Source organism: Balaenoptera ricei, chromosome 4 (genome assembly GCF_028023285.1).
Source record: "Balaenoptera ricei isolate mBalRic1 chromosome 4, mBalRic1.hap2, whole genome shotgun sequence".
In the NCBI taxonomy this organism is placed as follows: Eukaryota; Metazoa; Chordata; class Mammalia; order Artiodactyla; family Balaenopteridae; genus Balaenoptera; species Balaenoptera ricei.
In genome coordinates, this window is record NC_082642.1 from 60,715,022 (window position 1) to 60,741,895 (window position 26,874).

At 31.7% G+C, this 26,874-nt stretch overlaps 1 protein-coding gene across 1 annotated transcript in view; it reads right to left on the bottom strand.

Moving 5' to 3' along the window:
- SI (sucrase-isomaltase) overlaps nucleotides 1-26,874 on the bottom strand; it is a 98,156-nt gene that overhangs the window by 38,654 nt on the left and 32,628 nt on the right. Inside the window, exons 15-25 of the mRNA XM_059921971.1 lie at nucleotides 21,567-21,738; nucleotides 18,356-18,472; nucleotides 16,007-16,161; nucleotides 15,068-15,152; nucleotides 14,235-14,291; nucleotides 13,204-13,328; nucleotides 11,166-11,254; nucleotides 8,343-8,392; nucleotides 7,210-7,380; nucleotides 5,314-5,469; nucleotides 154-360 (exon numbers count right to left, since the gene is read on the bottom strand). Of these exons, the coding sequence (XP_059777954.1) occupies nucleotides 154-360; nucleotides 5,314-5,469; nucleotides 7,210-7,380; nucleotides 8,343-8,392; nucleotides 11,166-11,254; nucleotides 13,204-13,328; nucleotides 14,235-14,291; nucleotides 15,068-15,152; nucleotides 16,007-16,161; nucleotides 18,356-18,472; nucleotides 21,567-21,738 (1,384 nt within the window). The remainder of the gene's footprint in view (nucleotides 1-153; nucleotides 361-5,313; nucleotides 5,470-7,209; nucleotides 7,381-8,342; nucleotides 8,393-11,165; nucleotides 11,255-13,203; nucleotides 13,329-14,234; nucleotides 14,292-15,067; nucleotides 15,153-16,006; nucleotides 16,162-18,355; nucleotides 18,473-21,566; nucleotides 21,739-26,874) is intronic.

A 26,874-nucleotide genomic window follows, 5' to 3' on the forward strand; every position in this document is an offset into this window, starting at 1 on the left:
CTGTAGGAAAAAAAAGCTTTACTTTATAGAATCAAAATGTCATCAACCCAATTAATAATCCTTAGTATTACATGAAAAATCCAAGCACCAAATCTATTTAAAATCTGTCTTGAGAGATGAATCATGCATTGAGATAGTTTATATTAAACATACCTTAAACTGCAGCATATCATCTTTATGATATTTCACCTCCACATGAAGAGTTGGGATGGGATCAGAAGGTAGCTTTATTCGAGCTTTTACAGTATTCAGCTGGAGGTCAGCTGTTATACCCACTGATGAGTAATGAGTTGACTGGACTAAGTAAGAGTTGTCTTCTTTAGGAAAGTAACACTCAGGTGCTTTGGATCCTAAAGGAGGCTAAAAACAAGACAATTGTCAGAAATTGTAAGCACTGTAATATTAAAAAGAAAATAAGGTAGACATGTTAATCACATGTTGTATGATTTATGAATGCTATTGTTTAATACTAAAATGAAATTGCAGTCATAGCACAAAATATCTATTAGGCAACATGACGCACCATGTACTAAAATGTTTAGAATATTTATATTTTGACTCTAAAGATAGACAGGTAGAGCAGAACAACCAAATGTCATAGTTTTTCAATTCAGAATATAGATGATTGTGTTGTCTCTGAAAATAATTAAGTATATTACTCATAACTTTTGATCCCAAGCTTGTTTTTACACTTCATATTGATTACTGCCTTTTTTCTGTGTAAAATGACTCTACAATAACCCTCAGAGTGGCATGAATTTAAAGTTCTTTTCTTTTACTTATAATCAAAGTATATTATTCCTTATTTCATGACTGGTCTTTCTATTGGTTGATTACATCCTGGCCAGTATTATAATAGGAATTGTGGCCAAAGATCAAGGTTAATTGGTTTGTATAGGGGTGGAAGCTAAGACTTCAGAAAAAGAATGAAACACTATGGCATTGATGGCCAGTTGCATTACCACAATACATTCTCCCATCTTTCTTATTAAATTAATATATTGTTGGAAGAAGCAATGTGCCCATCTCTATTTCCCAGTCTCTTTTGAGGAAGTTGTATGTGACCCGCCCCCCCAAATCTCCTTAAAAGAAAAGGATATAAGCTGATTAAATAAGGATATCCTTTGCTCTTCCACCTTCCAGTCCTGAAATGCATATGTAATTGTATAATAAAACTTTGTGGATGAAAGACAAATGATAAATAGGGGACACTGACAACATTTAGATACCAGAATATTAGGCCTGGGATTTTTTCTGTAATAGAAAAATAAATTCTGTCTTGTTTAACCCAATCAGATTTTAGGTCTCTGATACTTTCAGCTTCAAGCAATCCTTAACTGATAGGAATACTTCAGTACTCATTCCAAAGGCATGGAATCGAGTGCCAATGGAACCAGGAAAATGATCGACTTAGAAAACAACTTTAGAAAGTCTGTATATGTCCGCTTCATAGCTATCTTTCTGCCCAGTATCACTTTCTCTTTATCATTTTATGTGTTCTCATTTATCTTTTTTGGTAGTTTACCAGCATTGTTATTTTTTGTAGTTAGGATGAAAATAATCTTGTGATTTAATTTATGGAAACTGTGTAAATCCCATCTAAACCACCTCTTTTCATATAATCTCAATCCCTATGTCCCTCACTTGCTTTCTTATACTCAGTTGCAAAACAACAATGCTGGGAAAAAAACCTATCCTCTACATTCTCAGCACCTACAATTGTGTGGCTGAATGGCTTGAAAAATGCACACAATCATGTAGACTGCTCTCCCTTTATATAATCATGAAAGTTAGAGTGGGTCCAAAAGATGCAATCATACTATATTTGCCTAGTTCACTCACTATCACACTGCCCTGAAAAACATTTTCCTTTTTTCTCCAGTCACAAAAAACTCTCCCTATTCTCATCATCTCCTAATGATTTTCGTTAGTATTTTAGTATGGAAAGGAAAGCAATTGGGAGAAAAATCAGAACGAAACACCACAACTACCCACCCACCTCTTTACCTCCTGTTACAAAATATGTATGGTCTACGCTTCTATCTAAGGTGAACCATTTCATTCGTGCACCCAATCCCACGCCTCCTTGCCAACGAAGACATTTCTCCTGCAATTCTCAATTCTCTGTCCTGCATCACTAATATTCCACTTATTATAGGTTATTCTCAATGGTATAAACCAATTTGATTTCTCCCATCTTAAAAGAAACTGTCACCTCACTCATTTCTCCAATTACTGCTCTATTTTTTATGCTTTCCTTAGAGCAAAATATAAAAGGTTCGCCATATTCACTATCTCTAATTTGTCTCTTCATTCTTACTGGAATCTCATTCTCACTCTGACCAGGCTTTACCTCCCAGCACTCCATCAGTATTTCTCTTGTAATAGTTACCAAAGACTTCCATGCTGCCAAATCCATACTTCAGTTTCTAGTTCTTATTTTACTGATTTATAAGTATAATTTGCACAGTTGATAATTTTCTGTCTTGAAATGCCTTGTTCACTTGGCTGACAGGAAGCAACATTTTCTTTGTTTTCAACCTAATTCTTTAACAATTCACTCTCAGTCTCTTTTCTGGTTCCTTATCATTTCCCTGAGTCTAAATGTTGGATGATTCAGGATTTAGTTTTTGACCTTTTCCCTTTTCTATTCAAGCTCATTCCTTTGATGATGTCCTCTCATCACATGGTTTTAAACACTGTATATATGCTGACTCTAAATTTTAGATCTTACCAATGATATAAAATTTTCAATTTCATTAGTTTACATCTCACAATTGGAAAACTGCACTTGGATTTGTATTGAGTACCTCAACCTTAATTTGTCTAAATCTTAACTCTTCCCCTCCATGTTCGTTTCCGCACAGTCTTGTCAATCTTTGTTACTATCAACTTTCTTTTTTCCAGCTGTTTAAACCAAAAACTTGAAGTCATTTTTACTCTTCTCTCATATTCTATATCCAATCAAGGAACAACCCTTTTTGGCTTTATCTTAAAAATATGCAGAAAAGTCAAACACTTATTACTAATTCTACCATTACCACTGTGGCTCAATCTACCAATATTTTATTTTGATTACTGTAACAGCCTCTTTCCTGGTCTCCCTGCCTTATTCTTCTACCAGTCTGTTCCCAACACAGAAGCCATTATGGTCCTATTAAGATGGAAATTTAATCTTCTCATTCATCTTTTCAAAACTCTCCAGAAGTATTCTATCTCAGAGTAAAAATCGTAATCCTAAAAATGGTCTAAGTAATTGATCTACATTATTTGTTCCCATAAGTCTATAATTTCATCTTCTGCTGTTCTTCCGTTCACTTATTCTGTTTCAGACATGATGGCCTCCTTGCTGTTTGTGGACTATACCAGGTACATTCTTACTTCAGATGTACTTCAGGTTGATGTATTTTCTTTCTGGAATATTATTCCTTCCTTTCTTTCTTTCAACACTTTTAACAAACGCCACCTTCTCAAAGAAACCTTCTGTGTACAATCATTAAAGTAACACCACTGTCATTCTCCACTCCCCCTTCTCCTTTTCTGCTTTATTGTTCTCCATAATACTTATCTAACATAAAACATAATTTTTAGGTTATCTGTTTGTTTTCCCACACTAGAATATAAACTCTATCAGGGAAGAGGGTTTTGTTAATTTTGTTCATCTAGAACAGCGCCTAGAACATAGTAGTTCTCAAGTATTTGTTAAATGAATCAATGAATAAACAGGATGGTCTAAAGAAACATAAATTTTCTAAGTCATCATATTTAATGGACTTCTAATGTTAAAGCTTCACTTGTTTGACTTAACAATCTATAAAGTGTTGAATACTAATAGTAATAGTAATGGGAAAAATAAAGTTTTCACATTTTCTTATTAGAAGTTATTGGCGCTTTAGTACCCATCATTTATATTCATTTTTTAAACTTTTATATTGGAGTATAGTTGATTAACAAGGTTGTGTTAGTTTCAGGTGATAATGAGAGTAAGTGACCACGCACTGAATGCAATGGAGAATGGGTATGGATTTGAATGAAGAGCTGCAATTTAAAAAGAAGATTTTGGAGGCATATTGGAAAGATACTTCACTATTTGGCTTTTATTGATTTCATTATCTTTTCTCCTCCTCACTTCTTTTCTTCAATTCTTCCATAAACTTTCCTAATAGTAAAGATTATGCTACTTTATCAAGCAATGGAGAGGAATGAGGGCCATTTCTCTGGTGGCAGAGATTCTATATATTCCCTTATATAAGTGCAAACATTTCTGGGAAGTTGCTGGCAGATGTGTCTAGACTCTTCTCAGTGTTATAACACATGCATTTAATTTATTGATTATATGAAATAATTTCTTTTATTGCTGACTAATCCCAATGATGTAACCAAAAGTTCAGAATTTAAAAAATAAAACGAGTGTAACAAGAGGGGACTCTTCCCATATCCCTTTCTGTAAAAAAGTCTACTATCAATGACCATCATTGTTGTTGAAAGTTTTTTTTTTTTTAATTAATTTATTTTATTTATTTTTTTGGGCTGCATTGGATCTTTGTTGCTGTGAGTGGGCTTTCTCTAGTTGCAGCGAGCGGGGGCTACTCTTCCTTGTGGTGCGCAGGCTTCTCATTGCGGTGGCCTCTCCCGTTGCAGAGCACAGGATCTAGGTGCACAGGCCCCAGTAGTTGTGGCACGCAGGCTCAGTAGTTGTGGCTCGCGGGCTCTGGAGCGCAGGATAAGCAGTTGTGGCACACAGGCCTAGCTACTCCACGGCATGTGGGATCTTCCCGGGCCAGAGCTCGAACCCATGTGCCCTGCATTGGCAGGCGGATTCCTAACCACTGCACCACCAGGGAAGCCCTGTTCTTGAAACTTTGACCAAAATTACTGGCAGAAATTGTCACCTCTTAGTGGAACAGATACAGCCCATCAATCAATTTCAGAAATTTTAATAACTTGAGACAATGCTTTTGAAAGACTACTCCCTACTGGCATAACACCTTGCTCAATTAAGCTAGTCAGCCACAACTAACATCTAACAGAGTGCAACAAATAGAGTTCTAGTTTATTAAATAAAGTAACACTATCCAAAATGCCTGGAAAGCAACTTACACATCCATTTAGTCTGGCATTTACTAAGTTATGTCTTTGGAGAATTAATTAAGATAAAGATAAATTATCTATTAGAAGTCCTAATTTCAAATTCCAAATGCTTCTCTAGCTGAATTTAGTTTATATGCTGTAGAATTAAAATTATAATATGTACGGTTTACTTTGAAACATTTATGTGAAAGCCATATCATGAATAATTAAAATTCTTATTACCGTTTCCCATAAGCAGCCACGTTCTTCGCAGCGTTGTTTAGTTGCAATGTCTGAATCTGGATAACAAGTAAACTTTTCAGCTTCCAAGAAAGTTCGATCCCATTGAACAGTAAAGTTTCTTCCAAGGTTAAACATGAGATTGTAAATTAGTAGATTCTTTGAAGAGAAAGAAAACATTACAATATTTCTGACCACTGAACAATTTTAAAATACTTAACATTTTTAAAATGCAGCAACCCCACAGCAATTCTTCAAATCAAATCATTAATAATTTTAATATAATACTAAAAGAAAGAATAGAAAAGAGAAAACATGGCATGCCACTGAAATAGCTAGAATCTCAAGACAGTTCTCAAAACTATGAGAAATTATAGAATACTGATGAAAAACATTATCTTTAAATCCAGATGTGTTCAATTCTCAGTTCTGATACTTAATGCTCATGAATCTGGGGAAATTATCTACCCTGTTTTATCTTCAATTTCCTCCCCCTGTAAAATGGGGATAATGAATAAATAATATGTGAAATTTAAAACACCTAGCATAATGCTTGGGGCATACCAGGTATGACATAAATATTAGTCCCCTCAATGAAGAAAAAGGGAAGAAAATGTTGACTACTTTGATTGATTTGGAGGCTCCCAGAGTCAGAGGAGGGGAATATTATTTATTTATTTTCCTAATTTTATCCACTGCTTACAATATTTGAGGGACAAGTTAGAGAGGAGATAACATGGTATTATGCAAAAAGAAAAAAAAGTGAAAGGATAGTGTCCAAGCACAAGAGAATTAGAAAGATGTATCTACAAGTGTCTTTGTAAATCTTTACATTAGCATAAAAATAGAAACAGATATAAACTGGGATTGTAAAAACATATAATAAAACAATTTTGTATTATGCCCACTTGATAATCCTTGTTAGAGGCATAAAGTTCTCAATAAGCTTGTATTATTTAAATTTACATTGATTAGTTCTTATAGTCCTAGGAATATACACATTATAGTGTATTTACTAATTAACCAATACATATTTTTATGGAAATTCCTAAGTGAAAAACTCGGGGCCAGAGGACTTAGAAGCTAGACAAAAATACTCTAAGAAAATGTCCTACATCTCAATTTAGAATTTATGCTAACATTACTAATATTTAGGAATATAGGAATGGTAGAAAAGTAAATGCCAATAAAAATCACTTTCATGTTTTAAATTATTTTTGTCTAACATTTTAAATAATTAATTTTTTACCTGAAGCAACATTATGATTAAATATGACATTTTACATATGAGGAAGCTGAGATAATGAGAGATTAATCTATTGTGTTTAAATGCACAGACTGCAGGGCTGGAATTTGAGCCCAATTCTGTTACTCCTTTTCCCTCTCTAGTACACTTGTTAAACGAGGCAAGAACGAGGATAAGAAAGGGACTACTAGAAGGGGAGACTGTAAACAAAAATTTGAAAGAGAAGTACAAGATATATTGAGGACAAAGGGAGTTCATGAAAGGAGAAGAAGTAGAGAGAATTGAAGAAATGGATTCAATCATTATCTTAAGAAGTCTTAAATGAGAAGGTAAAACTTTTAGATTCTTTATTGTATGCAGTAGGTAAGAGTTCAGGGTAGGAGAATGGTATAAAAAAAATATTTGAAAGGCATACATAAGTGATATCCAAGATAAAATTAAATAGAGAGGGAGAAGTAGTATCAATTCACCTTAAGGTTGATATCTCAACATAAATTGAGATAACCTAAAATGGAATATTGCCAACAAAAGGAAAAGAAAAGAAAGATATGTAATGAAGAAAAAAAAAAATCACAAAACCAAGAGCCTGAATGGTTATATAATGTTAAATATGAGAGTATGTGACAACTAAAATATTTTAAGATTGAATTTACCTGGTTGGAAGTATCATAAGTGAAATTGTAGTGAGCTCTCATTGGTTGATTATCTTCCATCACTGAAACTGCTGTAACAGTGTCTATCAACCCAAGGATTTTTATAGTCTCAAATGCTAAAGTGGTTCCTTCCTGGTATGACGAATGTGTGCATATAATATCTAATTTGTTCTGAAAAAAGTATATAATATTATATATCAAGTAGAAGGTTATTGGATACAAATCAGAAATAACAAGTGTATTTATATTGATTAAATCTTATAGTTCTAAAAATATATAAACTATAGTGTATTTACTAAATAAAAATAATTAACCAATACGTATTTTTATGAAAATTGTTAAGTGAAAAACTCTAGACAAGAGAGCTTAGGAATTAGCCAAAATTCTAAGAAAATGTTCTACATCTCACATAATTTAGAGTTTATTTATGCTGATAATACTAATAATTTAGTATTATTTAGTATTAAATTATAGCATTATTTGGTATTTAATAATATAGTATAATAAGAAAAGAACCAATCATCTGTCCATTTCCAACAGCTCTTCACATCAAAGTACCCTATATAAATATACTTATTAGTAACTCTTTAAAATTGTTTTTTATACATGCTGTAAAATTATTTTCATAGATAAATTATGCATGATGCAAATCATGTATATTCCTTCTCATTATCTTCATTGGTGAAGAATAAATTATCTTTGGCAAAAAAGAATATATGAAGAAATCTAACTTCTACAAAAAGCATTGCTACTAATTATTCAAAATTTAATCTTGTGCATAGCTTTTTCATTTTCACCCCAAATCCATGACAGTCACTGCTGTGATTGGTATATTAAAACATTTTCAAATATGTTGGGATTATTTTCCCAGGACATATTGCTTAAACCAGACATAGTACTACAAGAAGTCTGAAGATTTCTGTGCATCAATTTCATCAACAGAAACTCATCTATTACATTGAAATATGAAAATTCAAGGTAATTCATATATAATTTAATAATTTAAATTGAATAATTTAATTTGTTTCTTTCCACTGATTTCTGTAGAGAAATGTAACATCATTCCAAGAAAAGGCACAATTTAGACATTAACAAGGTATTATATTTAGGTATGTGTTCAAGGAGATGCTTACATTAGAAACTGAAAATGTATATAAAATGTAGTTGCCATTTTGGATGGTATCTGAAATGGGGAAAAAAAAAGTTATCAGATCAAAATGTAATGTTAAATTCTGTTTTATTTTTACAGTTAGACAACATAGGGAATTTTTAAAAAATAGATATTATTTATTAATGAAGCAAATTAAACAGATTATTATTTTAAATTAAGGTTCTTAATTATCTTTAAATGCAACTATTTTGGTAGTTTATTTTCCCAGGAAGTAAAGGTAATGAATGCATCTTTGCCCAGTTTGATTTTTCAAAGACTGCTAAAATAGTTCTGCAAATTCAGAGAGCACAAAACTTGTAGTAAAATATATATAATTATAACTATTTTTTTGAATGATATTTTATCTCTTTTTAGTAAACTATGTAACATTCAGTTTATTTTGGGAAGCCACGGCACACCACAATTTCGGTTTGTATCTTTCAATATGTTTTTTCATTATTTGAAGAATGAGTGAATGTGGAGACAAAGTTTCAAATAAACTTTAATGAGAAAAATTGAAGAAAACAATTATTTTCTGCATCATATATGTAACAATGTAACATAACTTCTTATAAACATGTTTCTTTAACAGGAAACTAAAGATTATAACTAAAATAATTAGGAAGAAACAGAGTGGAAAACATAAAGGGAATACTAGGATTTATACACAATACTTTGAATAACATTAATTTACTTAAAATTTTAATGTTAGGAACTAAAAATAGAATCAGAACCCGAACTGAAGGCTGTTTTATTGTCTTGTGTTTGATTGATTATTCAGAAAATTTTGATTTTAAATTTTTAACACACTTCAGTATATAGATATCATATTAAATGACTGATTAAATCATAACTCCATATTTTTAACCATTTTATATGAAGTAAATTATCAATATAATTTTTTGCAAGTAGAAAAAAGGAATGAATTTGGAAATATTTATATAATCTGAGAAATGAGAATAACCTTAGAATCAGTTTCCACATGCTACCAATAGAGGTATTATCTCAACAACATTCTTTACCTGATGATTACAAAACAATTTACTTCTGCTGGAATCCTCTCTTATAGAATTTCTATGTAGTAAATGCTTTGAATCTATTCTCAGGGCAGAGCTCACCCTAGTGTGTTTGACTCTAAGGTATTTGAGAAAGAGGGAGAAGGCTGGTGTGCTGGCGTAGAATGAGAAATGGAGAATGGTAGGGCACAATTTGTGTGTGTGTGTGTGTGTGTGTAAAATGTACAGGACATAGTGAATGCTCTAGGTCTTGGTAAAGACTGTGGCTCTTAATTGAGTAAAATGGAGAATTGATAGAAGGTTTTGAGCAGAATTGTGATGATTTGAATCATCTTTTAAAGGGATTACTCTATCTGCTGGTTGGTAAATAGAATGTAAAAAAGGGGGATTGACAAGAGCTATTGACCTAGAGACCAGTTAGGGAGCTATTGCAGTAATTAAAATGAAAAGTAGTGATGATAATGGTGGAGTTTATGAGAGAACCATGATCAAGGTGGAACCAAGAGAAATTCCTAGGTTGTGACAGACAAGAGTGAACTCTAAAGTTTTTGGCATCTTGTAGAGATGAAATTACCATCAACTGACAAGGGAAAGACAATATATCTGGTGGAGCAGATATATTGTGGTAATCTACATATTCATAGGAGATAAGACTTATAAAAGAACAGAATTTTTTTCATAGATTCCATATTTTCAAAATTGTCAGAGAGCACACCAGTACATAGGCTATTTCTTGGAGTTAATTTAGAGATATTTGGATGTTTCATATACTATATATAAAGGCATATAGGGCATTCTTTAATATATCTGAAAAGTAGTGAGCTATAATAGAAGGTAAAATATAATTTTTTTGTACGTACATATATAAAACACATAACTAAGAGCCCTCTATTAAAAAATGAGATTAAAAAACCTTAAATTTATGAGACTAATTGTAACTGACTAAGTAAATTCAAAGAGATTAATTTTCTATGGCATAATTTAATATTAGCAAAAATGACTCTTTTTATTCCCTTGGTGCACTGAATTCTCAAATTTGGGTCCAATTAAATAAAAGACATTTAATAATTGAAATAAATTGTGACACATTTATATGGCAAAATCTTTATCTCAAATAATTTGACATTAAATAACTAAAGCTTTTTTATTGAAGTATAGTTGATTTACAATGTTTCAGGTAAAGCAAAGTGATTCAGTTATACATACATATATATATATATATATATATATATATATATATATATACTTTTTCAGATTCTTGTCCATTATAGTTCATTAAAAGATATTGAATATAGTTCCCTGTGCTATACATTAGGCCCTTGTTGTTTATCTATTTATATATATAGTATTGTGTATTTGTTAATCCTAAATTCCCAATTTATCCATCCCCCACTACATTAGTTAACTAAAGCCTTAATGTTCGTTTTCTTTTACAGTAATAAAACTTCAGTTTTAACCACTATAATCATATAAGATAGTTGAAAATAGGATTCAAGTTATACATCTGTGAATTTATTAACTATTTTAATTTTTATACAGTAATCTAATAAAGATATTTATATTTGTCAAAGACTTTTTATGATAAACCAAAAGGTGAAACCAAATATTGTAATTAAATATAATTTAAATACCAATGTTAAATTTCATAAAGTAACCTAAAATCTTAAGATAGATAAAAAACAGCAATTAAAAATTAAAACTTGTGACATTTTTGTGCAATTTTATATAATAAAGGCAAAACTTCCCATCATTAAAATGAACATTTAAAAGCATATCACTTTGAAACTTACCTTTAGTTTCTCCATCATCCCAGAAAAAGTCTCCTTTTGCTGTGTTATCTTCATCTAAAGCAACTATAAGTCCTAGAGGGTTATTTCGGCTGTTAAGTAAGTTTGGGTGCATATATGATTAAAAATAAATGTATAATAGTGAAATATCCTATAAATAAATCAATTTCAACATAAGGGGCTTGTAGGAGTTCTGCCTTCACATGAGAACACTGATATTAATAAAATTCATGTCTATACTTATTAGTAATTTATCAATGAGAAAAATAATTCATATGCTTAGAAAGTAAATGAAAGGAATAAATACAATATGGAGGGCTTCCCAGGTGGCACAGTGGTTAAGAATCCGCCTGCCAATGAAGGGGACACAGTTTCGAGTCCTGGTCTGGGAAGATCCCACATTCCGCGGAGCAAAAAAGCCCGTGCACCACAAATACTGAGTCTGCTCTCTAGAGCCTGCTCTCTAGAGCCCGTGAGCCACAACTACTGAGCCCACGTGCCACAACTACTGAAGCCTGTGCTCCTAGAGCCTGTGCTCCAAAACAAGAGAAGCCACTGCAATGAGAAGCCCACGCACCACAATGAAGAGTAGCCCCCGCTCGCTGCAACTAGAGAAAGCCCACGCACAGCAACGAAGACCCAATGCAGCCAAAAATAAATAAATTAATTAAATTAATTAAAAAAAAATACAATATGGAATTTCTTGGGGGCCAAGACACCTTCAAAATTGAAACGGTATAAATATTTCAATTCAAACAACAAAATTAACTATATCTTATGATTCCTCAATTCAACACGTATTTGCCACATATACATTAACCCTAAATTGCAGTGTACCAAGGCTACAAAACAATGAAAAGCACTATAAAATAAAATTTTAAATGCTAAGTGGAATCTCTAATAGTCTTACAAATGAAGCTAATTCTATCATGTGAAATGAAACATGATGAATTTTTTTTAGTTACATATTGCTATAGGTTTTTAAACTTAAAATGAGGCTATACAGTCCAGGTAACTACTCTATACAGAATATACTCCTTCCAACATGCACTCATCAAAGTGTATGTTTCTTTTGTTCAATACAGCTCTAGAGTATAACCAATTATTTTGAGAACATAGTCATGAAACAGTTACAATATGAAAGTAATCAATTCTAGAGAACAAAAATAATTAAGTTACTAACACACATCCATTCACTCATTAATTTGTTCCTTCAACAAATATTTAGAGAAAATCAGGAGCCTATTCCATAATAGGCTGACACTACTATTGGTTTGGGGACTAAAGCAGTGAAAAGTCAAGTCCCTACCTTCATGGTTTATAATCTGGGGGAGTAGACACACTACATACAAGAAAAAGTAAAAATATAATTCCAGATATTCTTAATGTTATGAAGAAAATACAGCAGAGTAAGGAATAGATATCTATTGTGGTGTTGTAGAATATGGGGAAATGCATAGATTCAATATGACACATTCTGTCCATGTACCCAGAATGAATGTTGCAAGATAAAGCACCAGAATTTTCAAGTTTCTGCTTTTTTTCTAAATAGTTCTAAAATTTATTCTTACTGAACGACTTAGTTTATATCTTATTTTTTATGTAACAGAAATATCTACCTCATTTATTAACTTAAAACATTTTAGCTGAAAGAAAAACATTGTAACATTTATGTATTGAAAATCCAAATATGTAACAACTGACACTTTAATCAATTATATAACTTACTTAATATTTCATTTTTTATTAAGAATCAGCAATTAACTTTAATTATACATATTCTTTAGAGAATGTCAGTACATTTTGGCATAGGAAATAAATTTCTAATCTATGCTTATCTTTTAAATCAAGAAGTTTGTAGTAATATACATAATTTGATTCTTCTTTTTATAACCATGATGGTTATATGTAAGAAGTCCTTACGTATATCAAATATCTTCTGCTGAAAAAACTAAATATCAATATTTGATTCTTAATAAAAATGTGAAACATTAAAACTTGAATTATATTTCAGATTTCAGTTAATGCCTTTTCATTTTACCTTGCTGTTGTAGTTACAGCAGGTTGTTGAATGGGGATAATGTAACCTCCTCTAAGATGTAATCCTATTTTGTCTGCTGGAAGATACATATCAACACGTTGTCCTTTCCATGGCCTTTTTGCACCCTAATATTTGGAAGATAAAAATATTTTTTTCATTATTGTAAAGAATTTAAACCCCATTTTACAAGAATTACACATAGAAATAATTCTTATGAGAAATTCGTGTCATCTTAGTGAATATTAACATGTCATTTTCTAACTTTTAAAGAAAACTCTTTTTCAGTTTACTGATGAAATCTGGGTAAAAATAAGTTTAGTTTCACAAAAAACATCAACAGAGAGAAATCCATTTCCCTTCTACAATAATTAACAATATTCTTAATTAGCACTATTTTTTATTCTTTGCTTTGGTTTAAAGTTAGCCATGTCTCTAGAAAGAATTTTTAAAAAATCATTTCTTATAAAAATAAAGGGTCTGCTTAGCAAACATAAGTGCATTACAAAATACTTTCCTTTAAAATAAATATTCTCAGAAGGTCTTGGTCAATTAAAAAAAAAATAGGTTGTGTGTATGAATCCTGCTACATTGCCTTTTCAAGATTGCGATGAAAATCTTTCCCAAACATTACAATATACCATATAAAAACAAATGTTTAAGATTAGCTTAATACTCAATTCTTCCGGCCATAAGATGAATATGTAAAATAGGGAAATTATTAAAATAAGTTACTACTCCTTCTTAAAATTACTCTTGACCTTTTATTTCCACAATTTAAAATGGATAGCTCTTTACACTAAAGAATATAACTTCATATTAATCACGTGCAACAAAACATATACTTTCTCACGTGCAACAAAATGTACAGCCGCACAGACTCTTCCACATTATTAAAATTTGGAATTATTATTTTTTATAATAATAACAGAACTACTGAAAAAAAGATATGCTGTGTGTTTGGAGTTAAGTTTCCATGTACAGATGTTGAGCAATATGTACTTGTGATCTATTATTATATTAAGGTTACTTACAGTTTTAAAATCATACCAAGTAGCATTAGGGATGTATGCACTCACTGTATCTGCTCCCTAAAATAAACAAGATAATTTATATATAGATATATATATAAATATTTTACTTCAATATGTAATGGAAAGGAATCACATCAAATGTTAAGTTGGATTTTCATAGTGAAGCGAAAAGAAACTTCCTTTGTATTGTTACACTCCAATATTTTCTATATATAGTAATCAAAAGGCTATTTTACTAGCTTTAGATATTATAATGTAAAATATTCCTAAAGCAAAGATGAAATGAATTTAAGTGGCAACTAAAATAATGGATACATGCATTTGTATTGCTGTAATCTACATGGTAATTGTGAGTGTGAACACATTCATTTCTGTATATTTCCATGGCATATAGACTTTTAAATAACAGATAAAAACCATATAGCTCATTCGACTATTTTTCAACATTTTCATATGATCCACTGGTTTTCAAGTTCACCTTTATTTACAATATAGCAAAATTTCAATGTCTATGTCTACTTGAATGAGAATTCCTTGTTATTACTATAAGATTTGATTTGATTTCATAAATAAAGCTTTCCTTTTCAGAAGAATACTAACTTTATACAACTTTTTTCTCCCCAGTACATATTATATATTTGAACAGCATAAATCTACTTAATATATTTATAATTTTTCACAATTTCTTCTACATTTTAGAATTCAATTTAACACTTATCAGGTTGAAGCAGTCTATTGAGTAACATTTATTACCCAGATGTTTTGTAATTTAGTGTGGATTTGATTATACAAAGTTTCCATTAAAATATAAATTTATTAAAATTGTACCCTACCTGTTTCAAGACAGGGGTAATAAGTAATGAGGGGCCCCATAAGAACTGAGTGTCCTCAATCCAGCTATTAGTATCCTCATAAAACCTAAGAACAATGACAATATTTACAATACAAAGATAAAAAATAAGTTTATCCAAATTCTTCATTTGGTTTATCTTTTAAGTTTTTCCCTGGGAATAATTATTGTCTTTAATTTTACTTATTTGATATGTCATTTTGAATCTATAGTTATTACATCCTTATGGTTCATCTGACACTCAAAAAAAGAAGGTAGAAAGGAAGGGAGAGAGGGGAGAAAAGAGGGAGAGAGGGAGAGAGGAAATTAGTTCATTTGGGACTCAAAAAAATCTATCGTATATGATAAGGCTCCTTTTTATCTGTAATAAACAACTATTCTGTTTAATTCATTCTTCTCCTGTAAGATAGGTTCATAAAGTACCAGAAATATTTCATATTCTACTTTCCTACTTTTACACTTTTTTCTTTATAAACTCCCATTTTGACTTGGATTTGAAAGGATCTTTAGTCATTTCTTGAGGAAAGGCTCTGCCTTGGTCAAGAAGTACAAAGACAAGCACAATTCATTGTTTTGTAACCATACTATACACTATCTATAATTAGATGATTTTCACAATATATACATGATTATGTTTTCAATATTCTATATTTAATATTGCTTATTGATATAATTTCTCAAATTATTCCACATATCTTTTTCCTTTTAAGTTCTATACAATTCTCACGTTTCTAGATTAATCTTGTCCAATTCACCAAATTACTTATATTTACTACTATCATTCCACAGTTAATCAACTTATTTACATAAATGTAAGAAAAAGCAGTAGAAATCTACTTGACATCTTGATTTACCTCTATTAATTTTTCATATGTCTGAATACAATTTGAAAGATACTGAAATTCTTGAACACAGTACTCACTCATGAAGAACTGGCCTTGCTACTGTTTCTCCAAACATATGGGCTTTATAAAATAGAGTATAGAGGAAAGGTAACAAGGTATAGCGAATATTCAAATAGTGCCTTGATGAATTAACCAAAAGAGAATTCGGTCCAAAAAATGCTGGATCCTGATGCTGTGGCATAAATAGAGGAATTGAAATAAGAAAGTTAAAACATGAATGAAAATTAAAATAGAAGCATTGAATGTATTTTTGAAAACCAAAATGTATACATTTAATCTTGTTTGTAAAAAGTTGAGATTACTCCTATTTCATTATCAAAGGATATGAATTTCTAACTTTTATGTTTTCATTTGGATATATATATTAATTAAACTTTATTTTAAAGTGGACATTTCCCTTTTAAATATACATACTTAGAGAAGACGGAAACTATTTTAACAAAGCATTCTTCTCTTCTATTATTTGTGGTAGATTGAATTATTGGCCCCAATTTTCATGCTTCCTTGTATCCTCAACCTTTGCTATGTGACTTTGCACCTACCTCTAGCAGTGGATTGTACTTCCCCACCACTTGGCTTTGTGCTCAGCTATATGACATACTCTGGCCAATGGAGTCTTACTACATGTGACACCTTCAAGTAAGGGCTGGAAATGTGCTTGCCTGAGGACTTGCTGCCTTGTGCCTTGCCATTGCTATTAGAACAATAAGCTCAAATGGTCTGCTAGCCAAGGGATACAGGGAACAGAGCTGCCTGGCCAGCCTATAGGCTTGCAACTTGAAGGATAGCCTCCTTGCTGAGCCCAAGCTAGATTAGCTGACTCTCTCAGCCAAGGTGTAATGATATGAGCAAACCTGCTTAGATTTCCTGCTATGGGTAACAAAATAAACTGAGGGAACCAGCTACTGTTTCCCTAGATTCACCATCATATTTACCCCAAAGCCACATTTCCCTTTGGCTGCTCCCAGGAAATCAATGAGCAAGGTGGGACTACTATTCAGGCCCATTCCAGGGAGATACAGGGGTCTCCCAGTGGTCAACTTTGCCTTGAGGACTCCCTACTGGACCGTAATTTCCTTAGAACTGGGCTGTAGTATATAACTCTCCCTATCAAACCTTCTTTGCCTTCATCTTCACCTGGTTCAGACCTGAATTGTGATCTGAAGGCTCTCTCCACTTTCTCCTGCTTCCTCTCCTTTATCCACCACAAGTGCTTCACCAATAAATCTCTAACATGTCTAACTGTCTCTTGGCATCTGCTTTTTTGGAGGACAGAAATGAACACAAATTATAATGTAATTCATATCAGGATCTCCCATGAACGCAAATTTCTTGAAGCATCACTTAGGTAGATTAGGAAATGACGAATATCCAATTTATATCTTTTACTTCTGTACTATCATGCTCCCTTCCAGGCTGAGCTCTGAGTGGTTGTCCCTCTTCTCAAAGAGAATTAAGCCCCAGTGTGTGCACAGTGAATAATTTTTAACCAACACGTACTTAATTGACTTAATGCTTTCACCTAATTTCCTCATTCCCTTTGAGAAATATACCTATGAGAGCCCACTGCACGCTGAATGCTCAGTTCAGATGCATGCTTTAAAAATGTTAGTTTTGGGCTTCCCTTCCCTAGTGGCGCAGTGCTTGAGAATCTGCCTGCCAATGCAGGGGACACGGGTTCGAGCCCTGGTCTGGGAAGATCCCACATGCCGCGGAGCAACTGGGCCCGTGAGCCACAACTACTGAGCCTGCGCGTCTGGAGCCTGTGCTCCGCAACAAGAAAGGCCGCGATAGTGAGAGGCCCGCGCACCGCAGTGAAGAGTGGCCCCCACTTGCCGCAACTAGAGAAAGCCCTCGCACAGAAACAAAGACCCAACACAGCCAAAAAAAAAAAAAAGTGTTAGTTTTATTTTTTCCCCACCTGTCATTACAGTTTTACCTATTACAGAAAGACTATGGCCTCAAACTGCTTTGCAAGTATCTTTAATTTCTTGTGTATCTTTAATGAAAGAAAAACTGGAAATCCTTAATAGTATATTATATTTTTATGAAAGTTACCTGAACTTATATTGTTAGAATGTAAGAATCCAGACTCAAAAAGCTTTGTCCTTAACTTAAAATATTGTGATTTAACACATGTGTATATGCTTTAGGATTAAATAAAATTTTAATGCTATGACTATGTCTCATGATTTCCTTATTTGATTATATTTATATATACAAAATATTTATAGACCTTGAGAAGAGGACTTCCAACTCTTCTTTATGAATTATACTACAAACTTTCAGACCAGATCTTCTATAGATATAAATTTAAGTTTAAAATTATGTTTTATTTTGAAATATGGAGAACAAGAGGCATTTACCTCATATCCATCAGCATTATGGTTTCTGGAAAATGGATAAAAAGCCCCAAGTTGCATCCACCTTCTGCAAAGCTCTTCTGTGGTCTCAGCCACAAATCCACAGATATCTGCTCCAACCTAAATAACATACATATCTATTATTTACAGTGTAAGGATTCTCAGATTTGCCCAGAGCATCACATTTTATGCCTCAGCTGATTAATTTGCACTAACAGTGTTTTTGTTTTACTGTCTTCATATACTCTTCCTTGGCCAAGTTTATTTTCCATTTTTGCCACATTACTTGCCACTAATTGAATGTATAAAGCTAAAATTGTATTATTAAAATGTGTTGCTTCTTAATCGAAAACTCACCACCATGATTTGACTTTTCCTATTTATATTACTATATTACTATAATATATTAATATTATTACTATGAATATAGTATATATTATATTATTATAATATGTTAATATCAGTAATAGTAATATATTACTATATTATTCCTATTATAATATATTATAATATAGGAGTAAAATAGTATAAAAAAATTGCCAGACATATGCTCATATATAATTGCATTCCTCATCCTTCAAGGACCCTCCAGAGGAAAAAAAACACAAAAACTATTATCCTTAACTTACTATCAATATTTACCATTTACAAGCATTTCTTTATTTTTCTAAATAGTATATATGTATCTATAAACAATATATAATATTGTTTTGCATGCTTATTAACTTTGTATAGATGGCATGTTGTATGCATTATACATTTCACTTTTTTCTCAGAGTGTTACTTTTGTGAGATTCAATTATGTTAATATGGCTGTAGTTCTCTATTGTATGGGATCCCATCACTATAAAATATGCTTCTATGAAGGGTCTATATAGGTTTCCTTGTGAATATGTAAAATGTAGTCTTATTCTGTTTTATATATATATATATATATATATATATATATATAGGATTATTTTCCTGATTTATTGGAAATGTACATTGTTTAATCAAAACTGGTTGTTACCACTTATAAGCACAGTCACAGTACATAAAAGCTGCCATTGCTCCATTTTCTTGCCAATTTCTGATATTTTCAGACTTTTAATTTTTATCACCTATATATATTAAATGTATCTTACCAAAGTTTTTACTTGCATTTCTCTGATTACTAAGAAAGTTGAGAATTTTTTTCATATTTTTATTGAATCCATATGGATTTCTCTTTCTATAGAATTGCTTGTATATATCCTTTGCTAGTTTTTCTATTGTTTTTACCTTCTACAGATTTATAGTAGGTTCTTCAAATTAAATACTAATCATTTGTTGGTTATATGAATTGAAAATATAATTTTCCAGTAGTAGAAACATTTTATTTCTAACTTTTTAAAACAGACTTTTGATGAACAGAATTTTTCATTTTGTTGTAACCAAATTAATGTACCTTTATTACTTGTGCCTTCTGTGTTCTGTTTATGAAATTCTTCTCTTTACCTAATATCATAAAGTTACCCACTTATATTTTCTTCTAAGATGTTTAAAGTTTAATTTTCACACATCGATTGGTATGAGGTGAGACAGAGCCATTTTATTTTATTTTTTAAATGGATAATCAATTGTCCATATGAATGGATGATACTTTCCTCACTGATCTACAGTGGTAGTGCTACCATTAAACAAATTTCCATTAACGTATGGGCCCATGTCCTATTTTGCAATATTAATCTATTTGAGTATTCACAGTTAAGTATCATTGTGTTATATTATTATTTTATCTGGTAAGGCAAATACTTGTGCTGTTTTCTACTTCTTTAAATTGTATTGTCTTCCATATGAAGTTTAGAATAATCTTTTATATTCTTCAAATTCCCTGTATAGTTTAAATTGGAATATCACTGAATTTGGATAATAGTTTGGGGAGAATGCATATTTCTAGTATACTGAGACTTCTTTTCCATGAAAATGGTATATCTTTAATTTACTAAGTTATTAAAATTTCTCTCAAAAAGTCCTACACTTAGTTTGAATATTTACTCCTGGTTATTGTTTATTAATTAGTTGCTATACTGTATAACACCTTACATTGAAATACATCTTAACAGTGCTTATTTTTTTCTTCTTTTTTTGCACAAAACTTGCCGTGTATTGGTCTATTTTATTCAAACTTTCAGAGTCACCTTTGTACTTTGTTAACTTTTCTCTAGAGACATTGCTTTCATTGCATTCATTTCTTCTCTTATTTTCATTACCTACATCTTTAGGTTTATTGTTTTTCTTTTTCCATTTTCTTAATTCATGCCCTTCATTAATTAATATTCAACCCTTCTTTGTTTATAATCTAAGCATTTAAGGTCAAAATTTTTCTTCTAAATACCAATTTAGCTGATATCCCACAGTTCTGATATGAAGTACAATTGTTAGCTTTCAGTTTTAAGGTTTTCCTCTCTCATTTCCATTCAGTTTATTTTGGTGAATCATTTGGTAATGTGTTTTTTTACTTTCCAAATTCAAGATGGTATGTATGTGTGTGTGTGTGTGTGTGTGTGTGTGTGTTAGCTTTTTTTTGTTGGTTTGTTTTTGGTTTTCATTTGGTTCAATGAATATGAAAGAATAAATGAACAACTATAATTTTCTAAATGTTTTACATTTATTTTGTTATGTAATGACACTCTTTAGTGTTGAATATCAACATTACATAGTTCTTTTTTTTGCTTGATATGGAGACTTACCAGATTTCTTATGTTTAGAAATGCATATAAAAATTTTCTCTGCTTTAAAAATTTGAAAATTTTCTCCACCATTATTTTTTATCTTTTAAATAGAGGAAAGAGCTTTATTCTTTTTAACCTAAACTGACAGTCTAGTATTTTAAATATATCTAGACTTTTGATATTTACTTTTATTACAATCCCAAATTTGGATTTTTCCCTACCATTTTCTCTGGTGCTTTATATTTATTATATAAGCTTTTCTATGCTTTGTTTATACTGACATTTGTTTCATGAATTAGTTTGATTTGATTGCATTTTCTTCATTCTATTTTTCCATTCTAATGGCTTGAGTGTTATAGACATCATCCACAATCTTATTTTCCTCATAAATTCCCTAGGAATAAAGACTGAAATTTTCTGTCACATACCTGTAATCATTTTACTGAAAATCATTGATGATAATATTACAAAATTAACTGTAATTACAGTGTTTATAAATAACATGGTATAACACCACTTACCAAAGGTATTCCAAACAAACCAAACTCCAGCATTCCTGTAATAGACCATTCCATTTGTTCCCAAGAAGCAGTATTGTCTCCTAACCAATGTGCAGCATAGCTTCCAGATCCAGCAAAAGTTGACCGGGAGAGAATAAAGCTTCTTTTATTAGGAAAAACTTTTTGTACAGCTCTAAAAACAAAATTAAATTAATAAATAACATTTACTTTAAAATAATATTGATTTTATAAATTCTAAAATCTTAATTTCAATGCATGTATTACAGCTCCTAGAGCCAAGCCATAATATTTGCAACTATTTTATCAATATTTTATATTAATTTTGTATTTAGCTATAAATATTTACTTAGTTAAATACATTCTGATCAAACACAGAGAAAAGAAATCTTCTAGAGAAGATTTAAACTTTGAATAATATTCTTTACCAAATTAAACATGTGCTTTTTATATCCACTCAATATTTGTTTTTGAAATGTAAGATTTAAACCCATTGAAATCTCTTTACAATACAAAATATAGTAATCTGAACTTGAACGCAATACACATTTTTGTGGTTCAGTGATGTTAATTATACCTTAATATCTGCATTTTCAAATATTATCAAGCAATGTTGAAATAAAACTAATATACTTGAGAGGCATTGTATTTTGTTTTTAGAAGTTCATCATCCACAAATATTGGCATTATTCATCTCACCACTATTGGTACCTGAATGTTGTTGACAAATTTTTTCCATAATTGGAAAATAATCAGAAAAAAGATACAAAAGTTTAATTCAGTATCTAAAGTTATCCAGACTACCATAGTAAAAATATAATAGTATTCTCATGTGCTTTTTCTATAATATTACTTATATATGAACTATAGTGCTCTTTTTTCTTTCTAGAATTTATTTACTTATACTCCATGACATATAATGCTCTCTTAAGTAAACAAACACTATGAAGATACTGTATAAAATTTTGATATCATGGTATGATCTGGGACCATATATGGTTTTGAATTAAAACTTGAATACAGTTAATTACGAGAAAATTTTAAATTTATAGACACAGAATCTTGTTTTTATTAACTATAGCATTATAGGTCCTTATACCATGCTTGGCAATCAATATATGATTGTCCCCTTCCTTTGTTTTGTATCATGTTCCTTTTTTATATACAAGCAACACATTCCATTAGAGAATTACTTGAGATAATTACATGAGATAATACATAGAAAGCTATATATTAATTGAAACTCATCATTTTTTTTTTGGTTTTATTTATTTATTTATTTATTTATTTTTAACATTTTTATTGGAGTATAATTGCTTTACAATGGTGTGTTAGTTTCCGCTGTATAACAAAGTGAATCAACTATATGTATACATATATCACCATATCACCTCCCTCTTGCCTCTCACTCATACCCCCCCCATCCCACACCTCCAGGTGGTCACAAAGCACCAAGCTGATCTCCCTGTGCTGTGCAGCTGCTTCCCACTAGCTATCTATTTTACATTTGGTAGTGTATATATGTCAATGCCACTCTCTCACTTCATCCCAGCTTACCCTTCCCCCTCCCTGTGTCCTCAAGTCCATTCTCTACATCTGTGTCTTTATTCCTGTCCTGCCCCTAGGGTCTTCAGAACCATTTTTTTCTTCTTAGATTCTATATATATGTGTTAGAATGTGGTATTTGTTTTTCTCTTTCTGACTTACTTCACTCTGTATGACAGACTCTAGGTCTACCTACCTAACTACAAATAACTCAAGTTCATTTCTTTTTATGGCTGAGTAATATTCCGTTGTATATATGTGCCACATCTTCTTTATCCATTCATCTGTCAATGGACACTCAGGTTGCTTCCATGTCCTGGCTATTGTAAATAGAGCTGCAATGAACATTTTGGTACATGACTCTTTTTGAATTCTGGATTTCTCAGGATATATGCAGAGTAGAGGGATTGCTGGGTCGTATGGTAGTTCTATTTCTAGTTTTTGAAGGAACCTCCATACTGTTATCCATAGTGGTTGTATAAATTTACATTCCCACCAACAGTGCAAGAGTGTTCCCTTTTCTCCACACCCTCTCCAGCATTTATTGTTTGTAGATTTTTTGATGATGGCCATTCTGACTGGTGTGAGGTGATACCTCATTGTAGTTTTGATTTGCATTTCTCTAATGATTAGTGATGTTGAGCATCCTTTCATGTGTTTGTTGGCAATCTGTATATCTTTTTCTGGAGAAATGTCTATTTAGGTCTTCTGCCCATTTTTGGATTGGGTGGTTTGTTTTTTTAATATTGAGCTTCACGAGCTGCTTGTAAATTTTGGAGATTAATCCTTTGTCAGTTGCTTCATTTGCAAATATTTTCTCCCATTCTGAGGGTTTTCTTTTCATCTTGTTCATGGTTTCCTTTGCTGTGCAAAAGTTTTAAGTTTCATTAGGTCCCACTTGTTTATTTTTGTTTTTATTTCCATTTCTCCAGGAGGTGGGTCAAAAAGGATCTCGCTATGATTTACGTCATAGAGTCTTCTGCCTATGTTTTCCTGTAAGAGTTTTATACTGTCTGACCTTACATTTAGGTCTTTAATCTATTTTGAGTTTATTTTTGTGTATGGTGTTAGGGAGTGTTCTAATTTCATTCTTTTACCTGTAGGTGTCCAGTTTTCCCAGCACCACTTATTGAAGAGGCTGTCTTTTCTCCAACATATATTCTTGCCTCCTTTATCAAAAATAAGGTGACCGTATGTGTGTGGGTTTATCTCTGGGCTTTCCATCCTGTTCCATTGACATATATTTCTGTTTTCGTGCCAGTACCATACTGTCTTGATAACTGTACCTTTGTAATATAGTCTGAAGTCCAGGAGCCTGATTCCTCCAGCTCCGTTTTTCTTTCTCAAGATTGCTTTGGCTCTTCAGGGTCTTTTGTTTTTCCATACAAATTGTGAATTTTTTGTTCTAGTTCTGTGAAAAATGCCATTGGTAGTTTGATAAGAATTGTAGTCAATCCATAGATTGCCTTGGGTAGTGTAGTCATTTTCACAATGTTGATTCTTCCAACCCAAGAACATGGTATATCTCTCCATCAGTTTGTATCATCTTTAGTATCTTTCATCAGTGTCTTATAGTTTTCTGCATACAGGTCTTTTGTCTCCCTAGGTAGGTTTATTCCTAGGTATTTTATTCTTTTTGTTGCAATGATAAATGGGAGTGTTTCCTTAATTTCTCTTTCAGATTTTTCATCATTAATGTATAGGAATGCAAGAGATTTCTGTGCATTAATTTTGTATCCTGCTACTTTACCAAATTGATTGATTAACTCTAGTAGTTTTCTGGTAACCTCCTTAGCATTCTCTATGTATAATATCATGTCATCTGCAAACAGTGACAGCTTTACTTATTCTTTTCTGATTTGGATTCCTTTTATTTCTTTTTCTTCTCTGTTTGCTGTAGGTAAAACTTCCAAAACTGTGTTGAATAATAGTGGTGAGTGTGGAAAACCTTGCCTTGTTCCTGATCTTAGAGGAAATGGTTTCAATTTTTCACCATTGAGAACGATGTTGGCTGTGGGTTTGTCGTATATGGCCTTTATTATGTTGAGGTAGGTTCCCTCTATGCCTACTTTCTGGAGGGTTTTTATCATAAGTGGGTTTTGAATTTTGTCAAAAGTTTTTCTGCATCTATTGAGATGATCATATGGTTTTTCTCCTTCAATTTGTTAATATGGTTTATCACATTGATTGATTTGCGTATATTGAAGAATCCTTGCTTTCCTGGGATAAATCTCACTTGATCATGGCGTATGATCCTTTTAATGTGTTCTTGGATTCTGTTTGCTAGTATTTTTTGAGGAGTTTTGCATCTATATTCATCAGTGATATTGGTCTGTAGTTTTCTTTCTTCGTGACATCTTTGTTTACTTTTGGTGTCAGGGTGATGGTGGCCTCATAGAATGAGTTTGGGAGTGTTCCTCCCTCTGCTGTATTTTGGAAGAGTTTGTGAAGGATAGGTGTTAGCTCTTCTCTATAATTTTTATAGAATTCGCTTGTGAAGCCATCTTGTTCTGGGCTTTTGTTTGTTGGAAGATTTTTAATCACAGTCTCAATTTCAGTGCTTGTGATTGGTCTGTTTATATTTTTTATTTCTTCCTGGTTCAGTCTTCGAAGAGTGTGCTTTTCTAAGAATTTGTCCATTTCTTCCAGGTTGCCCATTTTATTGGCATATAGTTGCTTGTAGTAATCTCTCATGATCCTTCATATTTCTGCAGTGTCAGTGTTACTTTTTCATTTCTAATTCTATTGATTTGAGTCTTCTCCCTTTTTTTCTTGATGAGTCTGGCTAATGGTTTATCAATTTTGTTTAACTTCTCAAAGAACCAGCTTTTAGTTCTATTGATCTTTGCTATCTTTCCTTATTTCTTTTTCATTTATTTCTGATCTAATCTTTATGATCTCTTTCCTTCTGCCAACTTTGCAGGCTTTTTTTTTGTTGTTGTTGTTCTTCTTTCCCTAATTGTTTTAGGTGTAATGTTAGGTTGTTTATTTGAGATATTTCTTCATTCTTGAGGTAGTTTTCTCTTGCTACAAACTTCCCTGTTAGAACTGCTTTTGGTACATCCCATAGGTTTTGGGTCATCATGTTTTCATTGTCATTTGTTTCTTGGTATTTTTTTATTTCGTCTTTGATTTCTTCAGTGATCTTTTGGTTATTTAGTAGTGTATTGTTTCACTTCCATGTGTTTTTTTTTTTTTTTTTTTTTTTACAGTTTTTGTCATCTAATTGATATCTAATCTGTAGCACTGTGGTCGGAAAAGATACTTGATATGATTTCAATTTTCTTAAATTTACCAAGGCTTGATTTGTGACCCAAGATATAATCTATCCTGGAAAACGTTCCATGAGCACTTGAGAAGAAAATGTATTCTGTTGTTTTTTGAATGGAATGTCCTATAAATATCAATTAAGTCCATCTTGTTTAATGTATCATTTAAAGCTTGTGTTTCCTTATTTATTTTCATTTTGGATGATCTGTCCATTGGTGAAAATGGAGTTTTAAAGTCCCCAATTATGATTGTGTTACTGTCGATTTCCCTTTTTATGGCTGTTAGTATTTGCCTTATGTATTGAGGTGCTCCTATGTTGGGTGCATAAATATTTACAACTGTTATATCTTCTTCTTGGATTGATCCCTTGATCATTATGTTGTGACATTCTCTGCCCCTTGTAATAGTCTTTATTTTAAAATCTATTTTGTCTGATATGAGAATTGCTACTCCAGATTTCTTTTGATTTCCATTTGCATGGAATATCTTTTTCCAT